This window comes from Balaenoptera acutorostrata, chromosome 6 (assembly GCF_949987535.1).
Source record: "Balaenoptera acutorostrata chromosome 6, mBalAcu1.1, whole genome shotgun sequence".
NCBI lineage: Eukaryota > Metazoa > Chordata > Mammalia > Artiodactyla > Balaenopteridae > Balaenoptera > Balaenoptera acutorostrata.
The window spans coordinates 100994341-101012811 of record NC_080069.1 but is presented as its reverse complement, the minus strand read 5'-3'; the positions used below and the strand labels follow the sequence as shown (position 1 = coordinate 101012811).

The 18471-nt window shown below is 39.7% G+C and overlaps 1 protein-coding gene across 1 annotated transcript in view; it reads right to left on the bottom strand.

Annotated features, from left to right (window-relative positions):
* ELP1 (elongator acetyltransferase complex subunit 1) overlaps positions 1-18471 on the bottom strand; it is a 67808-nt gene that overhangs the window by 34161 nt on the left and 15176 nt on the right. The window contains exons 9-24 of the mRNA XM_057549235.1: positions 18080-18203; positions 17047-17140; positions 13575-13805; positions 12284-12454; positions 11385-11484; positions 9465-9647; positions 6477-6583; positions 6045-6148; positions 4794-4847; positions 4596-4701; positions 3635-3750; positions 3193-3266; positions 2366-2444; positions 2184-2263; positions 509-646; positions 314-399 (exon numbers count right to left, since the gene is read on the bottom strand). Coding sequence (XP_057405218.1) covers positions 314-399; positions 509-646; positions 2184-2263; positions 2366-2444; positions 3193-3266; positions 3635-3750; positions 4596-4701; positions 4794-4847; positions 6045-6148; positions 6477-6583; positions 9465-9647; positions 11385-11484; positions 12284-12454; positions 13575-13805; positions 17047-17140; positions 18080-18203 — 1847 coding nt within the window. The remainder of the gene's footprint in view (positions 1-313; positions 400-508; positions 647-2183; positions 2264-2365; positions 2445-3192; positions 3267-3634; positions 3751-4595; positions 4702-4793; positions 4848-6044; positions 6149-6476; positions 6584-9464; positions 9648-11384; positions 11485-12283; positions 12455-13574; positions 13806-17046; positions 17141-18079; positions 18204-18471) is intronic.

Below are 18471 nucleotides of genomic sequence, written 5' to 3'. Positions count from 1 at the left end.
CTGCCAGTGTGTAAGAAAACAGAACAAAACCATTTGGGGAAAAAACCCACACACCTAGCAACATAACTAAAAAGACAAATACGTTTTCCTGGTGGAACTGGACACCAGATGAATATATTCTTTTAACTCTTTTGTACAAGCTTTATAGGGCAGCATTCAAAGAAATAGACCCAGGTCTTAAAATGGAGACCAAAAAGCCACACGCTAAATCAGTGATGTGACCCTGGTCCTGGTCTGTGTGATCTCCAGAAGACCGAAGACCCGATGTCAGTTGAGGCCCCGATACACACACACTCTGTCAACATGTCTCTACCTTGAAGCTCGTGTACCTTCTGCAGCACAATTTCCAGTTCTGGGGTTGTTTTTTTCACATGAGAGGTGAGTATTGATAGGCAGTACCTGAAGTAATAAGTGAAGTACACCAGAATAAGAAAGATGAGCAAGCTGAAGAAAAACAACTACACACTTCTGTTACTCAAAAGATGCCAACTAACGACGGCACACGTACTTGTGAGGATTTATGTTCTCCATGGCTGCTCTCATAGCATCGCAGATAAGGTCTACTTTTTTCCCATCAGGATCGCTGGACAGCTGGACAGTGCTGGTAACTGGTGGAGGGTACATGGTTTTTGTAACATCTTCTTCCCTAAGAACAAGTGTGTATTACGAGGTCACTAACTGAACACATGTCCCAGCTATCAAACTACTAACATATATGTTGGAGTGCTGATGAGATAGTAAATGGCTTTTGGAAGACAGTTTAATTCTAAAACTATTCACATATGGTGAAGAATGGAAAAACTTGCTGAGAAATGGAAACATGTCCATAGAAGACTTGTACGTTAATGTTTACAGATGTTACATTCATATAGCCCCAAACTGGGTACAGTCCAGGTGTCCACCCACAGGAGAATGAAGAAATAAACTGCAGTATATTTACACTATGGCATACTACTCAGCAATAAAAAAGAATAAACTAGTGATACATGCAAAAACATGGATGAATCTCAAGATAGTATACTATATGATTCATTTATATAAAGTTCTTGAACAGGCAAAACTGATCTACAGTGAAAACCTCAAAAAAGCAGTTGCCAAGAGGGTGGGGACAAAGAATAAATGAGAAGGGATTTGGGGCAACTTTCTGAGATGAAGGAAATGTTCTCTATCTTGATAGGGGTCAAGATTACATGGAAGTATACATTTGTCAAAACTCAGTGAATGGTACACTTATAATCTATGCATTTCGTTATATATAAATTTGACATGCAGGGGGACCCTGTACACAAAGAATATGCTCTAGTTAATGTTATGCAAGGTGACGTACTGACAGGTAAAGTGGACCAATGCCTATAATTACCTCGAAATTTGTCTAAAGTAAAGATGAATGGTGGGGACTTCCTTGGTGGCACAGTGGTTAAGAATCCGCCTGCCAATGCAGGGGACGCAGGTTTGAGCCCTGGTCTGGGAAGATCCCACATGCCGCGGAGCAACTAAGCCCGTGCACCACAACTTCTGAGCCTACGCTCTAGAGCCCGTGAGCCACAACTACTGAGCCCACATGCCGCAACTACTGAAGCCCGCGCGCCTAGAGCCTGTGCTCTGCAACAAGAGAAGCCACTGCAATGAGAAGCCTGCGCACCACAGCGAAGAGCAGCCCCCGCTCGCTGCAACTAGAGAAAGCCCGCTCATAGCAACGAAGACCCAATGCAGCCAAAAATAAATTAATTTTTAAAAAAGTGCATTAGGAAAAAAAAAAATGGTGGATGGACAGATGGTAAATAGTGATAAAGCAAATACAGGAAAATATGAACTGTAGAATCTAAGTGGTGGTACAGGATGCTCACTGGACAATTTTCTCAACTTTTCTGTATGTTTAAAATTTTTCATTAAAAAGTTAGAAAAAAGTCATTGCAGAAAAAGACACCATTTATTTCAATTAATAGTTTTTTATGTACACCTAAAATTAAAGTCAAATAATAATTCTAAATGACATCTTTTAAAGTCTTAGTTTTAAAAAGGGAAAAGACTGAAAATCCAGTACATGTGGCATCTAAGAGTTACAGAGATTAAAAAAAATATATTGAAAAGTAATTTTTCTCCTCTATTTACCTGTCCGATTTCCTTAACCAGAAGAGGGAAAATTATGCGTATGATACTCATGAATTATTCAAAATACTTACTTCAATTCTGTGAAAAACAAATTAATATGATTTACAGAATCTATCTGTATTATGAAGGTTTCCACATTTTCAAGAAACACCTACCCAAGAAAAGAATAAAAAAAGGATAAAACATTTTAGTTCAGATCATATTAGTTCAAACCTAAGGTAAGCTATGATAAATATCAGATTTAGAATGTTACCTTAGGGTTATGATCATGAATCAGATTGAGATTAATTCTCAGTTTTCTCATGCATTCAAATGCTTCTTTAAACATTAGTCTGTGAAGAGACAGAAAAGGGACAGAGAGGGCATTTCACAAAAACTAAGCTCCCTGGACTCAGCATATTTTCATAATGATATAAACCAGTTAAAATTAAGACTATAGCCCAACTACTACTGGATTTCTACTCTGAAATCATAGAATGAAAAAAATCAGGTACCAGGTTCATTTACCTTCCTAAAAGGTGTGATTTAGTCATCATGGCCGGTTGAGGACTACATCCACACATATGCACACAAGAAAATCATTATGGAACTTAGAGCTACTTTCTTTTTTAACAAAATGTTAGTAAACATCTTTCCAATATAAAGTTTCCCCCAAATTCAGAGATTCAAACAATGGATCATTTCCTTCACAACAGTGGCTCAGGCATTTTTGGGTCATAGGCCTTTTTATAAGTCTGCTGAAAGCCTTGGGCCTTCTGCCCAGACAAATACACATAGACACAGGATGGTGCAAAAATTCCCTGGGTTCACAGGCCATCTAAAGCCTATATCGTTCCCCTTAGGCTAGGAAGCCCTGTTTCGTACAATGAGCCTCATGATTCCTTCTGCTAGGAATGTCTATTATACCATACAATATAAGAATCAAAGTGTGAAAAAAAGAGAGCCTCTGAGAATCTGATGGAAGATATATGTAATGAAAGATTTAAAGACTTTTAAGTTTTAAAAATCTTAATGGAATACTTGCTATCTTCACACATAAGTCATAACAATAGGCTAACTAATCATATACATGGTACTTACTTGTCCAACCACTTCCGAATTTGAGCTAAAACCAGGGCTCGATGATGAACAACTTCTAAGTTTCCCCTTGGCATCTTAAAATAAATAAATCAAATCAATAACATTTTTAACTAAGTAGAAAAAAATTAAATACCCAGGATATACCACTTTACCTAACTCTTCTTAGAGAACTAACACAACACTGTAAAATGAGCATACTTTTGGCAAAATTTAGTTGTGCTCAAAATTTATTTTGACTTTTAAGAGAAGTTTCTCTCTTAGCCTTACTGGGCAGAGCCTGTATTAACACTCCTTTGTATAAAGCTAACAGAGAACTTAGCAAGGAAAGGCTTATAATAAATTAATACAAATGATAAGACAGCTTAAAATATAATCCACAAGAATTCTGTTGGTATTTACTGTCAAATGACTATCAGAAACATAGCCTGAAAACTCAGCTTACCTGTAATATAAGCTTTGTGTCCTGGGGCACAACAGTGACAATGCGTGAACCCCTCTCCACCTTCCGCAGAGATTCCCCATTAGACACATGGCTGCTGCTCAGACCTGCCTGTAATGCTAAAGACACCATAGGCTAAGCCTTAAGAATCACTGTCGGGACAAGCCACTCTCCATTAACTGCAGCTGAAACTGCATGTCATCCAAAGTAGAAGGAAGCAATTAACAACTAAACTGCACTGCTCTCTCACTCAGCCTCAAGACCATTAGCCCCTCTGATAAACAATCTCATCCCAGAATTTTGCGCTCTCTCACAGAGCCCTCATGCACATGCCCATACACAACTTCTCAGCTAATATGGAAAACACAGGGAGGATTGGGCCTGTTCTCTCTTAGTGTACTGATAAAGCTACGATCGTATCAGTGAAAGATTCCCTGTTTCCAAGTTATCAATAGAAGCAAAGAAAATAAGTGGGCTTTTTTTTCCATAAGAAAACTGTATGCATGTGCACACATACACACTGGGTGGGGGGCATGGAACACAGAAAAAAATGCGGCCGATTTCCTACGAACCATGAGATGGAGTCCTTCAGCTATACAATGGAGGGTTACCACAGTGAGAAAAGGAAGATTACAAAGAAGATTGAGCATATTGCCAGTTTGGTACCTACATGGTAATTCAAAGTAAAATATTATATTAAAAAATTTCCTGAAAATTGTTTGTTTACCTTAGGATGTGCTGCTTAAGGAAGGACCCCCCTCTCTTTGCTAACTGGTGTGGAGTGATTCAACTGAGATATCATGTTGAGATTAGGGGCTAAGTAAATGAACTTGAAAAGTTTTCTCCAGTCTAGGACTCCATGATAAAAAGCCAAAGTATACAACAATCTTAAGTCATCAAGATTTCAAAGGACAAATGATATTAGAACAGGGACTATTTTCTATTTTATACACTGAAAACTTACTTTTCAATGACGCATCTCTAAGGCAAAAACACTGGCAAGTATGGGAATGAGTCGTCAACAATAAAAACTCATCATATACTGCAAATGATGTGATATTTGAAGCAACCTACAAAAGGTCAGGGAGGCAAAGGGGAGAGTTAGCTGTATTACTTGGAGCCAAGACTGAAAAAGATCCAGTGTCAGAACAAGCCTTGATACCTCAGTGTCACTGATGAAAAAGCGACATCTATCAGTCAGACCAAGGACACATTCCTGCAAAGAAATAAAATATGAAATTACAAACAATTCTAACCAAACTAGTTAAACCGAACTTTTCTATTACATGGTTCCATTGCCCTATGATTTCACATCTAGGTCCTTGTAATGGGGACTGAAGATGCCTAAGATGTGGCTGGTCCAGTGCAAGGTGTGCTATGACGCCATCCAGTGCATCAGCAAGCCCTGCCGTTTCTATCTCCTACGCATGTCTCAAACGTATCACCTTTTGGCCCCTCACTGCTTCCACTCACAGCCACTTCCACTCTCCTCCCTTTCAACCTGCTCTCTACTGGGCAGCCAGAATAACCTTTCAAACCATGAAGCACATCACACTACTCCCTGATTAAAATCATCAATTTCCAATCTATGTTAAATGAGCAAAGCCACACTCTTTCCCATGGCCTATCACTAAGGTCTAGCCATTGCTTCCATTAGGTTCCTTGAATAAGCTGAGCTCTTCTAAGCTCACAGTATGGATAGTTCCTCCTCCCTGGAAGACTCCCCCTTTCTCAGAGATAGAGCTTTCTTTTTCTTCACATCTCAGCACATACACCACCACCTCCTAGAGGCTTTCCCAGACCACCACAAGTTGGTCTCCTCATCCTCACAGCTACCATCCTCTAACTAGCCTCAAACACTTCTCTATTCTCTACCATTACACCCTGCTCATTTACTTCATTCTCCTATCAGAAGGGACAGCCATACCCGTATTGATAGATTAAAAATTCCAGAAGGGCAGGAATTAGTCAGCTGTTTGGTTTTGTAACCACTGTATCCTACCCCCTGCCACAATTATAGGCATTCTAATATTTGATGAATGATAACCTACTGAATACTAGTTTTAAGATTACATTTCTGTTGTCCCCAAAAGTTACTTATAAAACTAACTTTGAATGTTTTGCACAAATGGGGATAAAAGTCTGCCAATTGCATTTTTCTATTTTTGAATTTATACTTCCAAGGAAAGGAACCAACTAACTACTACATGCAATCTCTTAATCCCATTTCAGAGATTTAGAGGCTGAGGCTCAGGAAACTTCTCATTGTTGAGAGTGAGTAACTTCTCATTGTTGCCTTGAGATTGAGTGGACACTCAGGTCCACCTCCAAAGCACACACTCCTTCTACTTAATGCTATCAGTTCCTGGGTCACTGCTCTAAGTGTAAGTTTTTCTGCCTTGTGTTTACTTACCTCTCCTCCAACCATGGCCAGTTCGGTCTGTGTGCACGGATAAGGAAATCGAACAGGAAATCCACCAGGGTTCTTCCATGGTTCAACAGCCAGAGAGGGTGATTCTGCAGGATTGGCAGATAAGGTTTACCAAGAGCTTATCTGCTCTTTGCAAAAAAAAACCTGTTACATTAATACTTGCTAAAATACTTAACATGCAATTCAAATCACTTTCCAAATGTGTTTTGGAAACTCAGTAAAGTACTCCAGTTCATTACAAGAGAAAATACAGGGAGAACACACCTGCTAATTCCACTCTATAGATGAGGGTTTTTCAGGGTAGTTAAAAGACCTAATAATCACCGCAACACTGATAAGATACAAGTATACGTGCTCAAGAATTAAATATCTACGTAAGTCATAAACATGCTTTCCTAACATTTTGATACTCACCCCAAAGGTACTTAAGTATCTGACCACCAGCCAACTGCAGTGCTACTGACTTGGTCTTGGAGTTGCAACACAGACTGATTATGACCCCATCCACTGTCACAGATGAACTGACAAGAGTAAAAAAAAAAAAAAGGAAGTGAAGAAGGCGTGAACAGACTTTTTCTCAAAAGTAGTGACATATCATTGATTTTGCAAAACAGAAAAAGAAGCAATTTTCCTTTGGTGCTGCGCTGCCTATTTCAATATAACATAAACATAATAAATGCACACACATATGTATATATACACTAATAGATAAACTATTGCAAGTGCAAGCCCAGGTAAAGCAATTACCTGTCACATGACATTATTCTCCACAATGTCAATAAGTAGGTGTCTACATTGTGAAGTCATCACTCCTACTCTGGCAGCAACTTTATATAACTTATTGCAACTTATTTCAATTTACTGCATTAAATAAAGCAGTGAATCTGTAGGAAAGTGAGCACACTTAATACCTATACTGCTATTATATTCATTCATAGAAATCTGTGGGTCTCCCTTAATGGGAAAAGGGGAATCTGTTATTGCCATTATATTTTTTCCTGAGTCAATGAACCAAGAGTAGACATGTCTTAAAGGAAGTGGAAGAGGTACGACAAAAGCAAATGGTGCCAATGCTAACATTTATTCAAAGAGTTTTAAACAAATCTACAAAAAACCCCAAAATGCCACAAATTTGGGGAGGATAAGTTATCTGAGAGGTTAAGGGAATAGACTCTGGAGGTGCAACGCCTGGGACTGGATCCTGGCTCCACCTGCGTTATCTCAGGCAAGTTACTTAAACTGCTCTGTGCCTCAGCTGTCTCAGCTGTAAAATGAGGGCACCAACAGTACATACTTCAGGGCTTCCCTGGTGGCGCAGTGGTTGAGAGTCTGCCTGCTAATGCGGGGGACGCGGGTTCGAGCCCTGGTCTGGGAGGATCCCACATGCCGCGGAGCAACTAGGCCCGTGAGCCACAGCTACTGAGCCTGCGCATCTGGAGCCTGTGCTCCACAACAAGAGAGGCCGCGATAGTGAGAGGCCCGCACACCGCGATGAAGAGTGGCCCCCACTTGCCACAACTAGAGAAAGCCCTCGCACAGAAATGAAGACCCAACACAGCCAAAAATAAAATAAATAAATTAAAAAAAAAAAAGCTATGCAGAATAGCATAATTAAAAATAAAACAAAAAAAAACTACATACTTCAGAGAGGTGTTGTGAGAAATAAGTGAGTTAATACAGGAAAAGCACTTAAAAGACTACCTTTTACAAAGCACAAGCTATAGTAAATGTAAGCTATAAGCTGATTGGGGGACTATATATTCGTCAAAGACATTAACATTTTGCATGAACAAAGTAGTCTTTTTTGAGAAACAAAAGTCAAAGCAGCAGAAATATATTTTAAATGACTTCTCACTTCCTTTACAGCAAATGAGATGATGGCATTTACCTTTTACAAGATAATGATAAAAAATTTCAAATCTGAAGTAGTAGAAACATGCATAATTTAGGCATTTCTAATGTAAATTGCTCTGTTTTCCAAAGGAAGCCCCTGTTAAGTCTGCATGCAGCTAGAACATATTCTGCATCCAGACGTATTCACAAAACCTTTTAAAATATGAAGCATTATTGGGACTTCCCTGGTGGGCCAGCGGTTAAGACTCCGCGCTCCCAATGCAGGGAGCCCAGGTTCGATCCCTCGTGGGGAACTAGATCCCGCATGCCACAACTAAAAAAGATCCTGCGTGCCGCAACTAAGACCTGGCGCAGGGCTTCCCTGGTGGCGCAGTGGTTGAGAATCTGCCTGCCAATGCAGAGGATACGGGTTCGAGCCCTGGTCTGGGAAGATCCCACATACCGCGGAGCAACTGGGCCCGTGAGCCACAATTACTGAGCCTGCGCGTCTGGAGCCTGCGCTCCGCAACAAGAGAGGCCGCGATAGTGAGAGGCCTGCGCACCGCGATGAATAATGGCCCCCACTTGCCGCAACTAGAGAAAGCCCTCACACAGAAACGAAGACCCAACACAGCCGCAAAAATAAATAAATAAATAAACCCAAAGTTAAAAAAAAAAAATTAAAAAAGACCTGGCGCAGCCAAAATAAATCATAAATAAATAAATATTTTTTAAAAAATATGAAGCCTTATCATTCAAAGATTAGAAGTTAATGACTGCATTTGGAATATGCTTCATGTATACAATAAAGAAAGGTTCCTAATTTTGCAACAAAGGTTTTCAGAATTTAAAGCTAACCAACAGAACTTTAATTACATGTGAATCTGGGGATTACTATCAATGTACGCCTAAGGTGCCGAGTTTTGACACTGGAAACCTGAGGACTTCTCGGAGCTGTCCACACAACGCTATGCGGTGCACAATAGGGCTTGCGATACAGAAAACAACTTTCATTAATGAAACCTGTTACGTGACAAAGATGCAGTCAGGAATCAAAATGAAACTCAGGGCCAGGGAGCTATGAAATTTTAGCAAAGAAAAACAGAAGAGGCTTTCTAGTAATAAATGCAATCAAGTGCCAAACAAAATGTATAGGAGGCCGGAAGAAGTATTCTGAAGTCACTATATCAAAATGAAGTGCATATATATAGATCTCATAATCGATTTTAATAACTAACAAGGGTAATTAGAGTGGCTAATTCTCATAGGCTAATAATTACTCTGATGGAATATAAGCTACATGAAAATTTTTAACACACCTTAAAAATGTTTTGCCTCATCTTATTGGCATTTGTGGTATTTTTCACCACTTCTTGATGTATTTTAGTCTATACTTTGACATGACTAAAAACTAGACTTAACCCTCTTGCTAAGTATGTCTAAAAAGGAAGCCACTGCCCCTCAACGCTGCTCAGTGGAAGTAAAAAAAAAAAAAAGTCCCATGCTCATAAAAGAAGCCTAATTCTATCTGCTTATTAACACGTGGAATACAGCGAATTGCTGGCTTACCTGATATTGAGCTGCCCCTGCTCATCGTCCGTCTCAGAAGGGGCCACAGTCAGATGGTGAATGACGGACTGTGGGCTGGACTGACTGTGGCTCACAGCCAGGAAAATGTCTTCCTGAACCCAGGTGAGAAGGCTGAGCTTCAGTGGGTTTACTTCTTCATCTTCACTGTTCTCAAACTGAATTCTGTTTTAAACATCGAAGAATTTTCAAAACATGAATAAAACTTTAACATCACCGAGATTTTCCTGAATGAAGAATGAACCACTTTATATATAGTCAACTACTAATTATTTGGAGGGACAAAACCTGAGGTAATGCCCAATACTAGAAAATCCAAAAATAATGTTTGGCTGGCTTAAGAATATGTTTTTCTAGTATTTAAAATTAAGTATCTTATACTCTGAGATCTTTAGATTTGAAGAGAACATTTCAAGAAACTGACTACACAAGAAAAACTGACTGCCCCAGACCCTACACTAATAAACCCCAGCAGTCTTCCACTGTTACCATTTACCAGCATTCAAACCAGGCTCCAGCAGATATTTAGGTCTCAGTTGAATGGATCCTTTCCTAAGCATCTCATATCAAAATGACTAATTAGTTTGGGAGATGACTTCTTTGCCGCTAATGCCTTCCTCCTGTAGCATTTAGACACTGGAGGAGGGCCTGTTTTTACTACTTCACGCAGGAACTCACAATGGCTCCTTCCTGCCTTTCAGCTCAAGCAGCAGATCCTCAGCACCCACTGAAGAAGCTGAGTCACTAGTCTGATCTTCCTACTCAACCAGCTCTCCCTGGACTCAGTCTCTTCACTGCATTCAGCCCCACGCAGGAGCATTCCTGCCTCGGGTTCTCACTGACACTCTTCTGCCCACCACACCCAACATTCTCAATCCTTCTTTGGCAATCCTAAACCTATCTCTTTTTCAAGGTTCAAGGTAAGTTATTTATGCCCTTCATGAAATCTTCTCTAAATGACTTAGAGCTATCCTTCTCACAATTTTTAAAAAAATGAAACTATACTCTCAATTGCCTCATGCTTTCTAGTTTGCCTTAAATCTGCCCTCTAAACTTTCAAGTCTGTGAAATGAAATAATCCATGTACATGCTCTTTGAAAAACTACTAAGCATTATATAGACAGCTCCCAAATCATACACAGGTAGGAAATATATTCATTTATTAAATATATTGCATATATTGGCATTTAAGAAACATATTATTTGTTATATTCAGTTATTTGCTCATTAGTCCCATTAATTTAGAAATAAATGCTCCCAGGAGACAAAGTACTGCATTAGTTAAGAACATGGGCTTATTAAATAGAAGAGAATCAAATTCTGGGTTCTCACAGAAATGGACTTATAATTAATAATTTGGCTTCTGGGTCATTTTACAATGCCTACAGTGCACCTGAGGTATTCAATTATATCCAACTGTTTGTAGTACTGTTTCAATAGGAAAATGTATTCTGATTTCCAACTTGAGAGCCTCAAAACACAGCAACCAAAAGTTCTGCATTGTAGGATGAGACAAACTAGAGACTGCATTAGGTCAGCCGCACATTAACAATGTACGTATCCTCATTTGGGTAAGTAAATGCACTCTGCTCTACCATCTGCATCTCCATCTTTCCCATGGGATTTTCCCTGTTGAAAATCCCCCCACGGATGTTGGAGGAATGGGTTCTAAGTCAGCCTAAGACTTATGCTCCATTGCCACCCATCAGCATATATGATATTCAGATATATAGGTAACTGACTTCTCCAACCAGGCTGAAAAACCAGGGCCCAGGTGTTGTATCTACTTCTTGTTCCACTGAGCAACAGGCACAGGATAAGATAATAACAGCTGGCTGAATTGAGGACTAAATGCTGGCTGCCTCCGTGCCCAGAGGTCCAAGGCAACTAAGAACAACCTACGTGTATCTCTTGTCCAGATGAGGTGTTCTAAGAGAAATGTTAAATCCATTTCCACCCACGGCTCCCAGCTTCACCGTAGAGTCTACGCTTGGACTATCACCTAGGGAAAAAAAAATGCAAATACTATCATAGTAAACTACAAACATTTTTCCTGATACTAAGGACATGGGGTTCTGCATTTAATGGGTTCTAGAAGGTAATCCGCTTTACAAATAAAGCAATCTAGAAAATAACCACATCTCAACCTCTTTCTTAAATTAAATTTCTGCCTACCTTTCAGGCTGAGAATTCAAAACTTATTTGAAAACAAGGCTACCACTGCCATGTGACAGTGGAACTTACGATACAACCATAGAATTCACAAATTTCAGGTTCTTCAAGTACATCAGGAAAGCAACTAGAAACTGACAGCAATGGGACTGTGGAAGGACAACTAGATTAGACATTAAAACACCTAAGTAGAGGTCTTTGTCCTTTCTTGCTCAAGCAGACTGCAAACCCTCCGGCATGCTGTTCCCTCATCTATAAAACAGAAAAACTCCACCTCTGACACAGCTCCTAGGAAAGCTGTGAGATCAACTGAAAATATGTGCAATGGCAATGTTAAGGACGTAATGAGATACTACGTTCTTTCTAGGGTTGAGAATTATTCTTAAATAACTAACCCTTCAAATTCAATAAAGCAAAAAGAATTGTTCTTATTAGCCAGAGTAGGATTGAACCCCTCCCACAAACACACAAAAAACCCTGCAAGTCAATTAAACATCACAGTAAGAATGATATTAATTATAACCTTCGAAAATTTTGGAAGCCCTAGAGCTAAAGCAACACCAAACTATAATTTGCTTTTGTGTAGGAGATTTGATTCAGAACATCCTGATAACAGTTTCTGAACATACCACATTTATAAACAGAAATCTGGTTACTGGCATCTAGGACAGCGAGGTCATTGCTCTTTTTAGGGTGTGCCGAGAACATGATTTGATTTACAGGGTGCGGGAGCAGCAGTCGGTAGGTGCACATGGGAGGTGGAACCACACTCTGCCGGAAGACTGTCACCAATACCCTGTCTGCATGCGAGAGAGAAAGAGGATGAGACACATGGATGTTCAATTTGTAAAACAAGGCATCTGAACAGCACAGTACCACTAACTAATAATGGTGGTAGAAAATATACAGCGATTCTTAAAAGTAATTGTTGGTGTTTTTATCATGAATAAGCTTAAATACAGTGTAGAGGAGGAAAGTAAGTGTCAGAGCTCTGTCTATATCTGGCTATTGTCACCTCCAGGCCTATAGCAGTCCATCTCGGGGCTTGGAGTTTCAGGTGCCAGGGACTAGGGCAAGCAGGCCAAAAGGTCAGAGTTCTAGCTTTAAACCTGGGCCTGCAACCAAGCCAGAATAAACCAAAATCCTTAAAGCACTTCCCTGTGCATGGATCTGGTAATAAGGCATATGTGCTTAAGTCCTCTATATAGAACATATGATTGTAAAATCAGTATTATGATCACTACATAGAACATAAATTAGTACATCAACTCATGTTACAATCTTAGAAGCAAGTTTTCCTTTAGGTCATCAGCAATAAATAAACTGTCTATTCGGGAAAGACTGACTTTCCCTAGTTTCTTTCCCTTCACTAAACAAAAACCCTCAACCTAATTAAAAAACACCAATCCAATCTGAGTACTAGGCAAATGTCTGTGACTTAAACTGAAGATACTGGAAAGGTATATAATTAGCAAGCAAATTATATATATATATTAAATATATACCAAAAAACAAAGCAACACAATGGAGTGGTGTGAGGGTCAACGTAATCCTATGTCAGGGCACAAAGACAAGGCTGACACACCAATGCCAGAAGCCTACTGTTGTCTTCCTCTCCACCCAGGGTCAGAAATGTCAATGTCTTCAAAGCCCAGACAAGTAAATGTGTAAAGGCCATGGCTGTAGTAGAAAAGGGAGTTGAGGGAGGCAGGGGGAGAGGAGAGACTATGGTTCTCAGGGGAGTACATGCCTCACCTAAGGGCGTTCCCATCCAATCGAAACCAAAACAAGTAAAAACAAACCAAACAACCAGAATAATCAATCAAGTAAACATCCTGCAGTTTTAGTCAAACTACCACATCTGCAGGCTCCTGGCTCAGGCCCCTTGCAGGCCCACGGACACACTTTCCAGCTCCTTACTTCCATCAACAACAGCTACATTTGCCATGTCACTTAAATTCTCTCCTGAGCTCCGGTCAGTCGTCCAGTGCCAGTCATAGCAGAGGTAATGCCAGCCTTGACAAAGAACATGCAGCCGGTATAGGGTCACCGGGTCCCACATCAGAGACACAATCTTGCTCTTCCCACAGGTGCTGAAGGGCAGGCTTTGCTTGAGATACCAGTGATAGTTTCCAACAGTCCAGAGCTGAACTGCAGGGGAAAATGAAAAGAAGGCCATCAGAGGCAGGGGCCAGAGGACCAGACTTCATACCACTTGCTAGAGAGGGATGAGGACACCCTTTTCTTTTTCAAATGACCCTTTCTGCTCAGCCTCTTCATTAAGATAATAATATTAACAACAATTGTTAAAGTATAGTTTTTCAGGAGGATAAAATATTAAGCATCAATAAGGTCAGAAGCACGTGTGTTCATTTCTGCCTCTACCTTCAAACTTTATGATCATGATGATGGAAGGCTCCTACCATAGGACAGTGCTTTAGTGAGTTGTTTTTTTTTCATGAAGACTTAGAAAGAAGAAATTTGGCAATTAGATTAAAAGTATTAAAACACCCAATCCAAGAGCACTAGACTAGCATCACTATGTTGTATTACGCTTAAGATGCTTATTATTTTCTTCCAGGTGTTTTGCATGCAGTTATGTCCAAGGGAGATTAGCATGCAATTACCCTTAAAAGAACAAGACCAAAACCTGTAGAGCGCAGGAAATAGGAAGAAGTTGGTCAAAGAGTACAAACCTTCAGTTATAAGTTCCAGAGATCTAATGTATAGCATGGTGACTACAGTTAACAATACTGTATTGTATACTTGAAAGTTGCTACAAGAGTAGATTTAAAATGTTCTCACCGGGCTTCCCTGGTGGTGCAGTGGTTAAGAATCCGCCTGCCAATGCAGGGGACACGGGTTCCAGCCCTGGTCTGGGAAGATCCCACATGCTGCGGAGCAACTAAGCCCGTGCGCCACAACTACTGAGCCTGCGCTCTAGAGCCCACGAGCCACAACTACTGAGACTGCGTGCCACAACTACTGAAGCTTGCATGGAGGCAAGTGGAGCAACTAAGCCCGTGCGCCACAGCTACTGAGCCTGCGCTCTAGAGCCTGTGCTCCGCAACAAGAGAAGCCACCGCAATGAGAAGCCCGTGCACCACAAGGAAGAGTAGCTCCTGCTCGCCGCAACTAGAGAAAGCCCGCGCGCAGCAACGAAGACCCAATGCAGCCAAAAAAAAGTTCTCACCAGAACGACAAAAATGGTAATTATGTGAAGTGAAGGATGAGTTTATCAACCTTATTGTGGTAAACATTTCACAGTGCATGCATGTATCAAATCATCACATTGTAGCTCCTGAATGTACACGTTACATGTCAATTATATCTCAATAAAGCTAGAAAAAAAAGACCTAATCATGTCAAAGCCAACCTCTGTTAAACAGATGACACACATAGATGAAAATTTTAATTATATTACGGAATTTCTTTTCTTTAAACATCTCCCTGATCACTAATTCTTAACTCAGCAATCACAGCAAATCCAACCTAGTTCTCGAACAAGGCTACTACAATACTTTGACCTAGCTCTGGGTTAAGTTAGACTACATGCTCATGCTCTGTGAGGACAGACGTTGTGGCTGTTCTTGCAGCTACACTTTTATCCTGAGCATATCACAGGGCCAGCCGTTAACACCTGGTTAATCAGTGGTTCTCAACTCTGGCTACACATTAAAAAATCACCTGGGGACTTCCCTGGTGGCGCAGTGGTTAAGAATCCGCCTGCCAATGCAGGGGACATGGGTTCGAGCCCTAGTCTGGGAAGATCCCACATGCCGTGGAGCAACTAAGCCCGTGCGCCACAACTACTGAGCCTGTGCTCTAGGGCCTGCAAGCCACAACTACTGAGCCCATGCGCCACAACTACTGAAGCCTGTGCGCCTAGAGCCCGTGCTCCACAACAAGAGAAGCCACCGCAATGAGAAGCCCGCGCAGCACAAGGAAGAGTAGCCCCCACTCGCCGCAACTAGAGACAGTCCGCGCACAGCAACGAAGACCCAACACAGCCAAAAATAAATAAATTTAAAAAAAATTAAAATTAAATAAATAAATAAATGTCAGTGTTTACCAAAAAAAGTCACCTGGAACCTTTTTTTTTAAATTTAATACTGATGTATAGTTCCCATTATAACACACTGAGAGCAACTCTGAAATAAGACATTGGTAGCATTTTTTTTTTTCCCTAAAGGTGCAGCCAGGGTTGAGAACTATTGTGTTGAATGAATAAACGAATGAATGAGCTTCTCAATAACATTTCAGTTAAAGTTCTATTGATTAAAAAGTTTGAAAGAAAATAATCAAGCAAATGAAAAGATTTATGAAAAAAATGTTCAGTGCACTGCTATTGATGACAGTGAAAAATTACAAAACTTTAAATGTCTAACAACATAAGATTTAATAAACTGTAGCATAAATGAATATACAGCAATTTAAAATGACACAGATAGATACCTGAAATGGAAATAGTTTGTGACACACTGTAAAAGCAAGTTACAAAACTGCAGGTATCATACCTACATATTTAACAAAAATGAGATCATAGCTATACTGAGATGTATACATAAAATCTGGAAGACAAGAAACTTTAAATAGTGATTATTACTGAGTGACAGAATTACAGAAGAACTTTTCTTCTTCCCATCTTTATTTTCTAATGCTTTCACATATTACATATACACTGAAAAATACATATTTACAATTTGATTTGCAATTTAAAAGCTACAGAAGATTCTTACTTATATCTAATCTCATTTCTCTTTCACTTCCACAGTATTCCTTTGGCTAGCATTTTGATTTGCTACAGTGGTACCATGAAGAGAAAGCACTGATGACTTGTGATGGTTAGTTTACATGTCAACTTGGCTAGGCTATGGTGTCTAGTTGTTTGATCAAACACTAGTCTAGATGTTGCTGGGCAGGTATTCTGTGGATGTGATTAACCTTTATAATCAGATGACTTTAAGTACAGCAGACTATCCTCCATAATGTGGATAGATCTCATCCAAAGAGTTCATAGTGCCTTAAGAGCAAAAACTAAGGCCTCCCAGAGAAAACGGAATTTTGCCTCAAGACTGTAACAGAGAATCTTGTCCGAGTTTCCAGACTGTGGGCCTGTCCCACAGATTTTGGACTCAAGATTGCAACATCAACTCTTCACTGTTTCCAACCAGCCAGCTTACCCTGATTCTATTTCTCTAGAGACCCTGCCTGATACATAACTGAAATCCATCCCATCAAAAGCTAACCACTCCCTCATCTCTACCTACCCACCTCAGTTATCTTTGATTCCATTACAAGACTAAGTGAAAGGGATAAAGGAAACTCCATGGCCTACTACTTTCAATTACATTTTATGGGGCAGAAGGCTGAGATACTAGAGCTGTCTTACCATAGGTTTTTAGAGTGGAATTTTCTTCCCTCTGAAGGTCTTCCAGCCAAACTGCAAGCACAGTGGAATCTGCATTCCAGAGAAGGTCATTAACCTAGTAGGGAAAAAAAGACCTGTCACTGGCCTTTACGTATTTACCTCAAAATCTTTATGATAGCTAAATTCCCAAGTCACAAGTCAAATAATCCCACACTTGAGTTGATCCCGAGCTGTAAATTACTAACCTATGGAGTTATTAAACAAATCTCAGTCATCATATGTAGAGGACTTCAAAAAAATGCATTATGTTTAAATACTTAACCAAATGAAGGTGACATTTTTAGACAATCAAGAATATTTGAATATGGACTAGGTATTAGATAATATTAAGGAATTATTACTAATTTTGTAAGGTATGATAATGGAATTGTGGTTATATAAAGAAAAATGTTCTCAACTGTTAGAGAAATGAATATTGAAAATATGATTTTTAAAATTAAAACCCTAGGAAATTTTTACAAAGTGTGTGTGTGTGTGTGCGCCAGGGAGTGAAGAATAGATGAAAATAATTCTGCAAAATGCTGGTACATATCTGTTGAAAGTAAGTAATAGGTACATGGGAGTTCATTAAACTCTTCTCTCAACTTTTAATATATTTAAATTTTTACATAATTAAAAATTACCATGATTTGTTTCCGCTCCAGCGAAGTTCCAAATGGTACACAACCTCCTTAAGGTTTAAATGTTAAAAATGGCAAGTATCTTTATCACTGGAAGAATTATGCTTTTGTCAAAATAAACAATAAAAACTGGTATTTCTATTTCCTTTCTGTGTTTTATCTAGGGTGAGGAAGGAATGCTATTTCTTCTCTACAAAATCCCCTTAGGAAAAACAATTTGGTTTATAAAAAAAAATTCAGTCATAGGAAGCCACTATTTTTATTACTGTCTACTCTGGGGCTTCTATTTACATACCCATATCAAATACAAATCTTCTTCTCTATAGCTGTGGAAAGTCCTCTAAATTTGATGGTAAAACAACTCAGGCACCTACCTTAACCTCATCTTTGAGGAAAGGAAGTGTAAAATGTCCATGGAGAAGTCCATTTTTCTCAAAAAACACAACATCCTGCTGATTGGGTTTATCCTGCGTAGATGCAATCAAACTGCCTGAGGGCCTTAAAGCAAACCCAGAGTGTTAGAGCATCCAAAAGCTCATCCAGCTGGCTAAGAACAAGATGAAATTCAGAGAAACAATTTTTTCAGCAAAAACAAAAAGCCTCCATCCAAGAAAGTTTTAAATCCCATGTTTCCTGGCAAGCAGTCACCCTAGTGTGGGACTATATCTGCCCAGAGGACAGAGTGCCTTTTCCTGATTTGCACAAGGGCTCTATTCGCCCACAAAGACTCACAGATTTAGACTGCACTTGGGTGACTTTTTAAAAG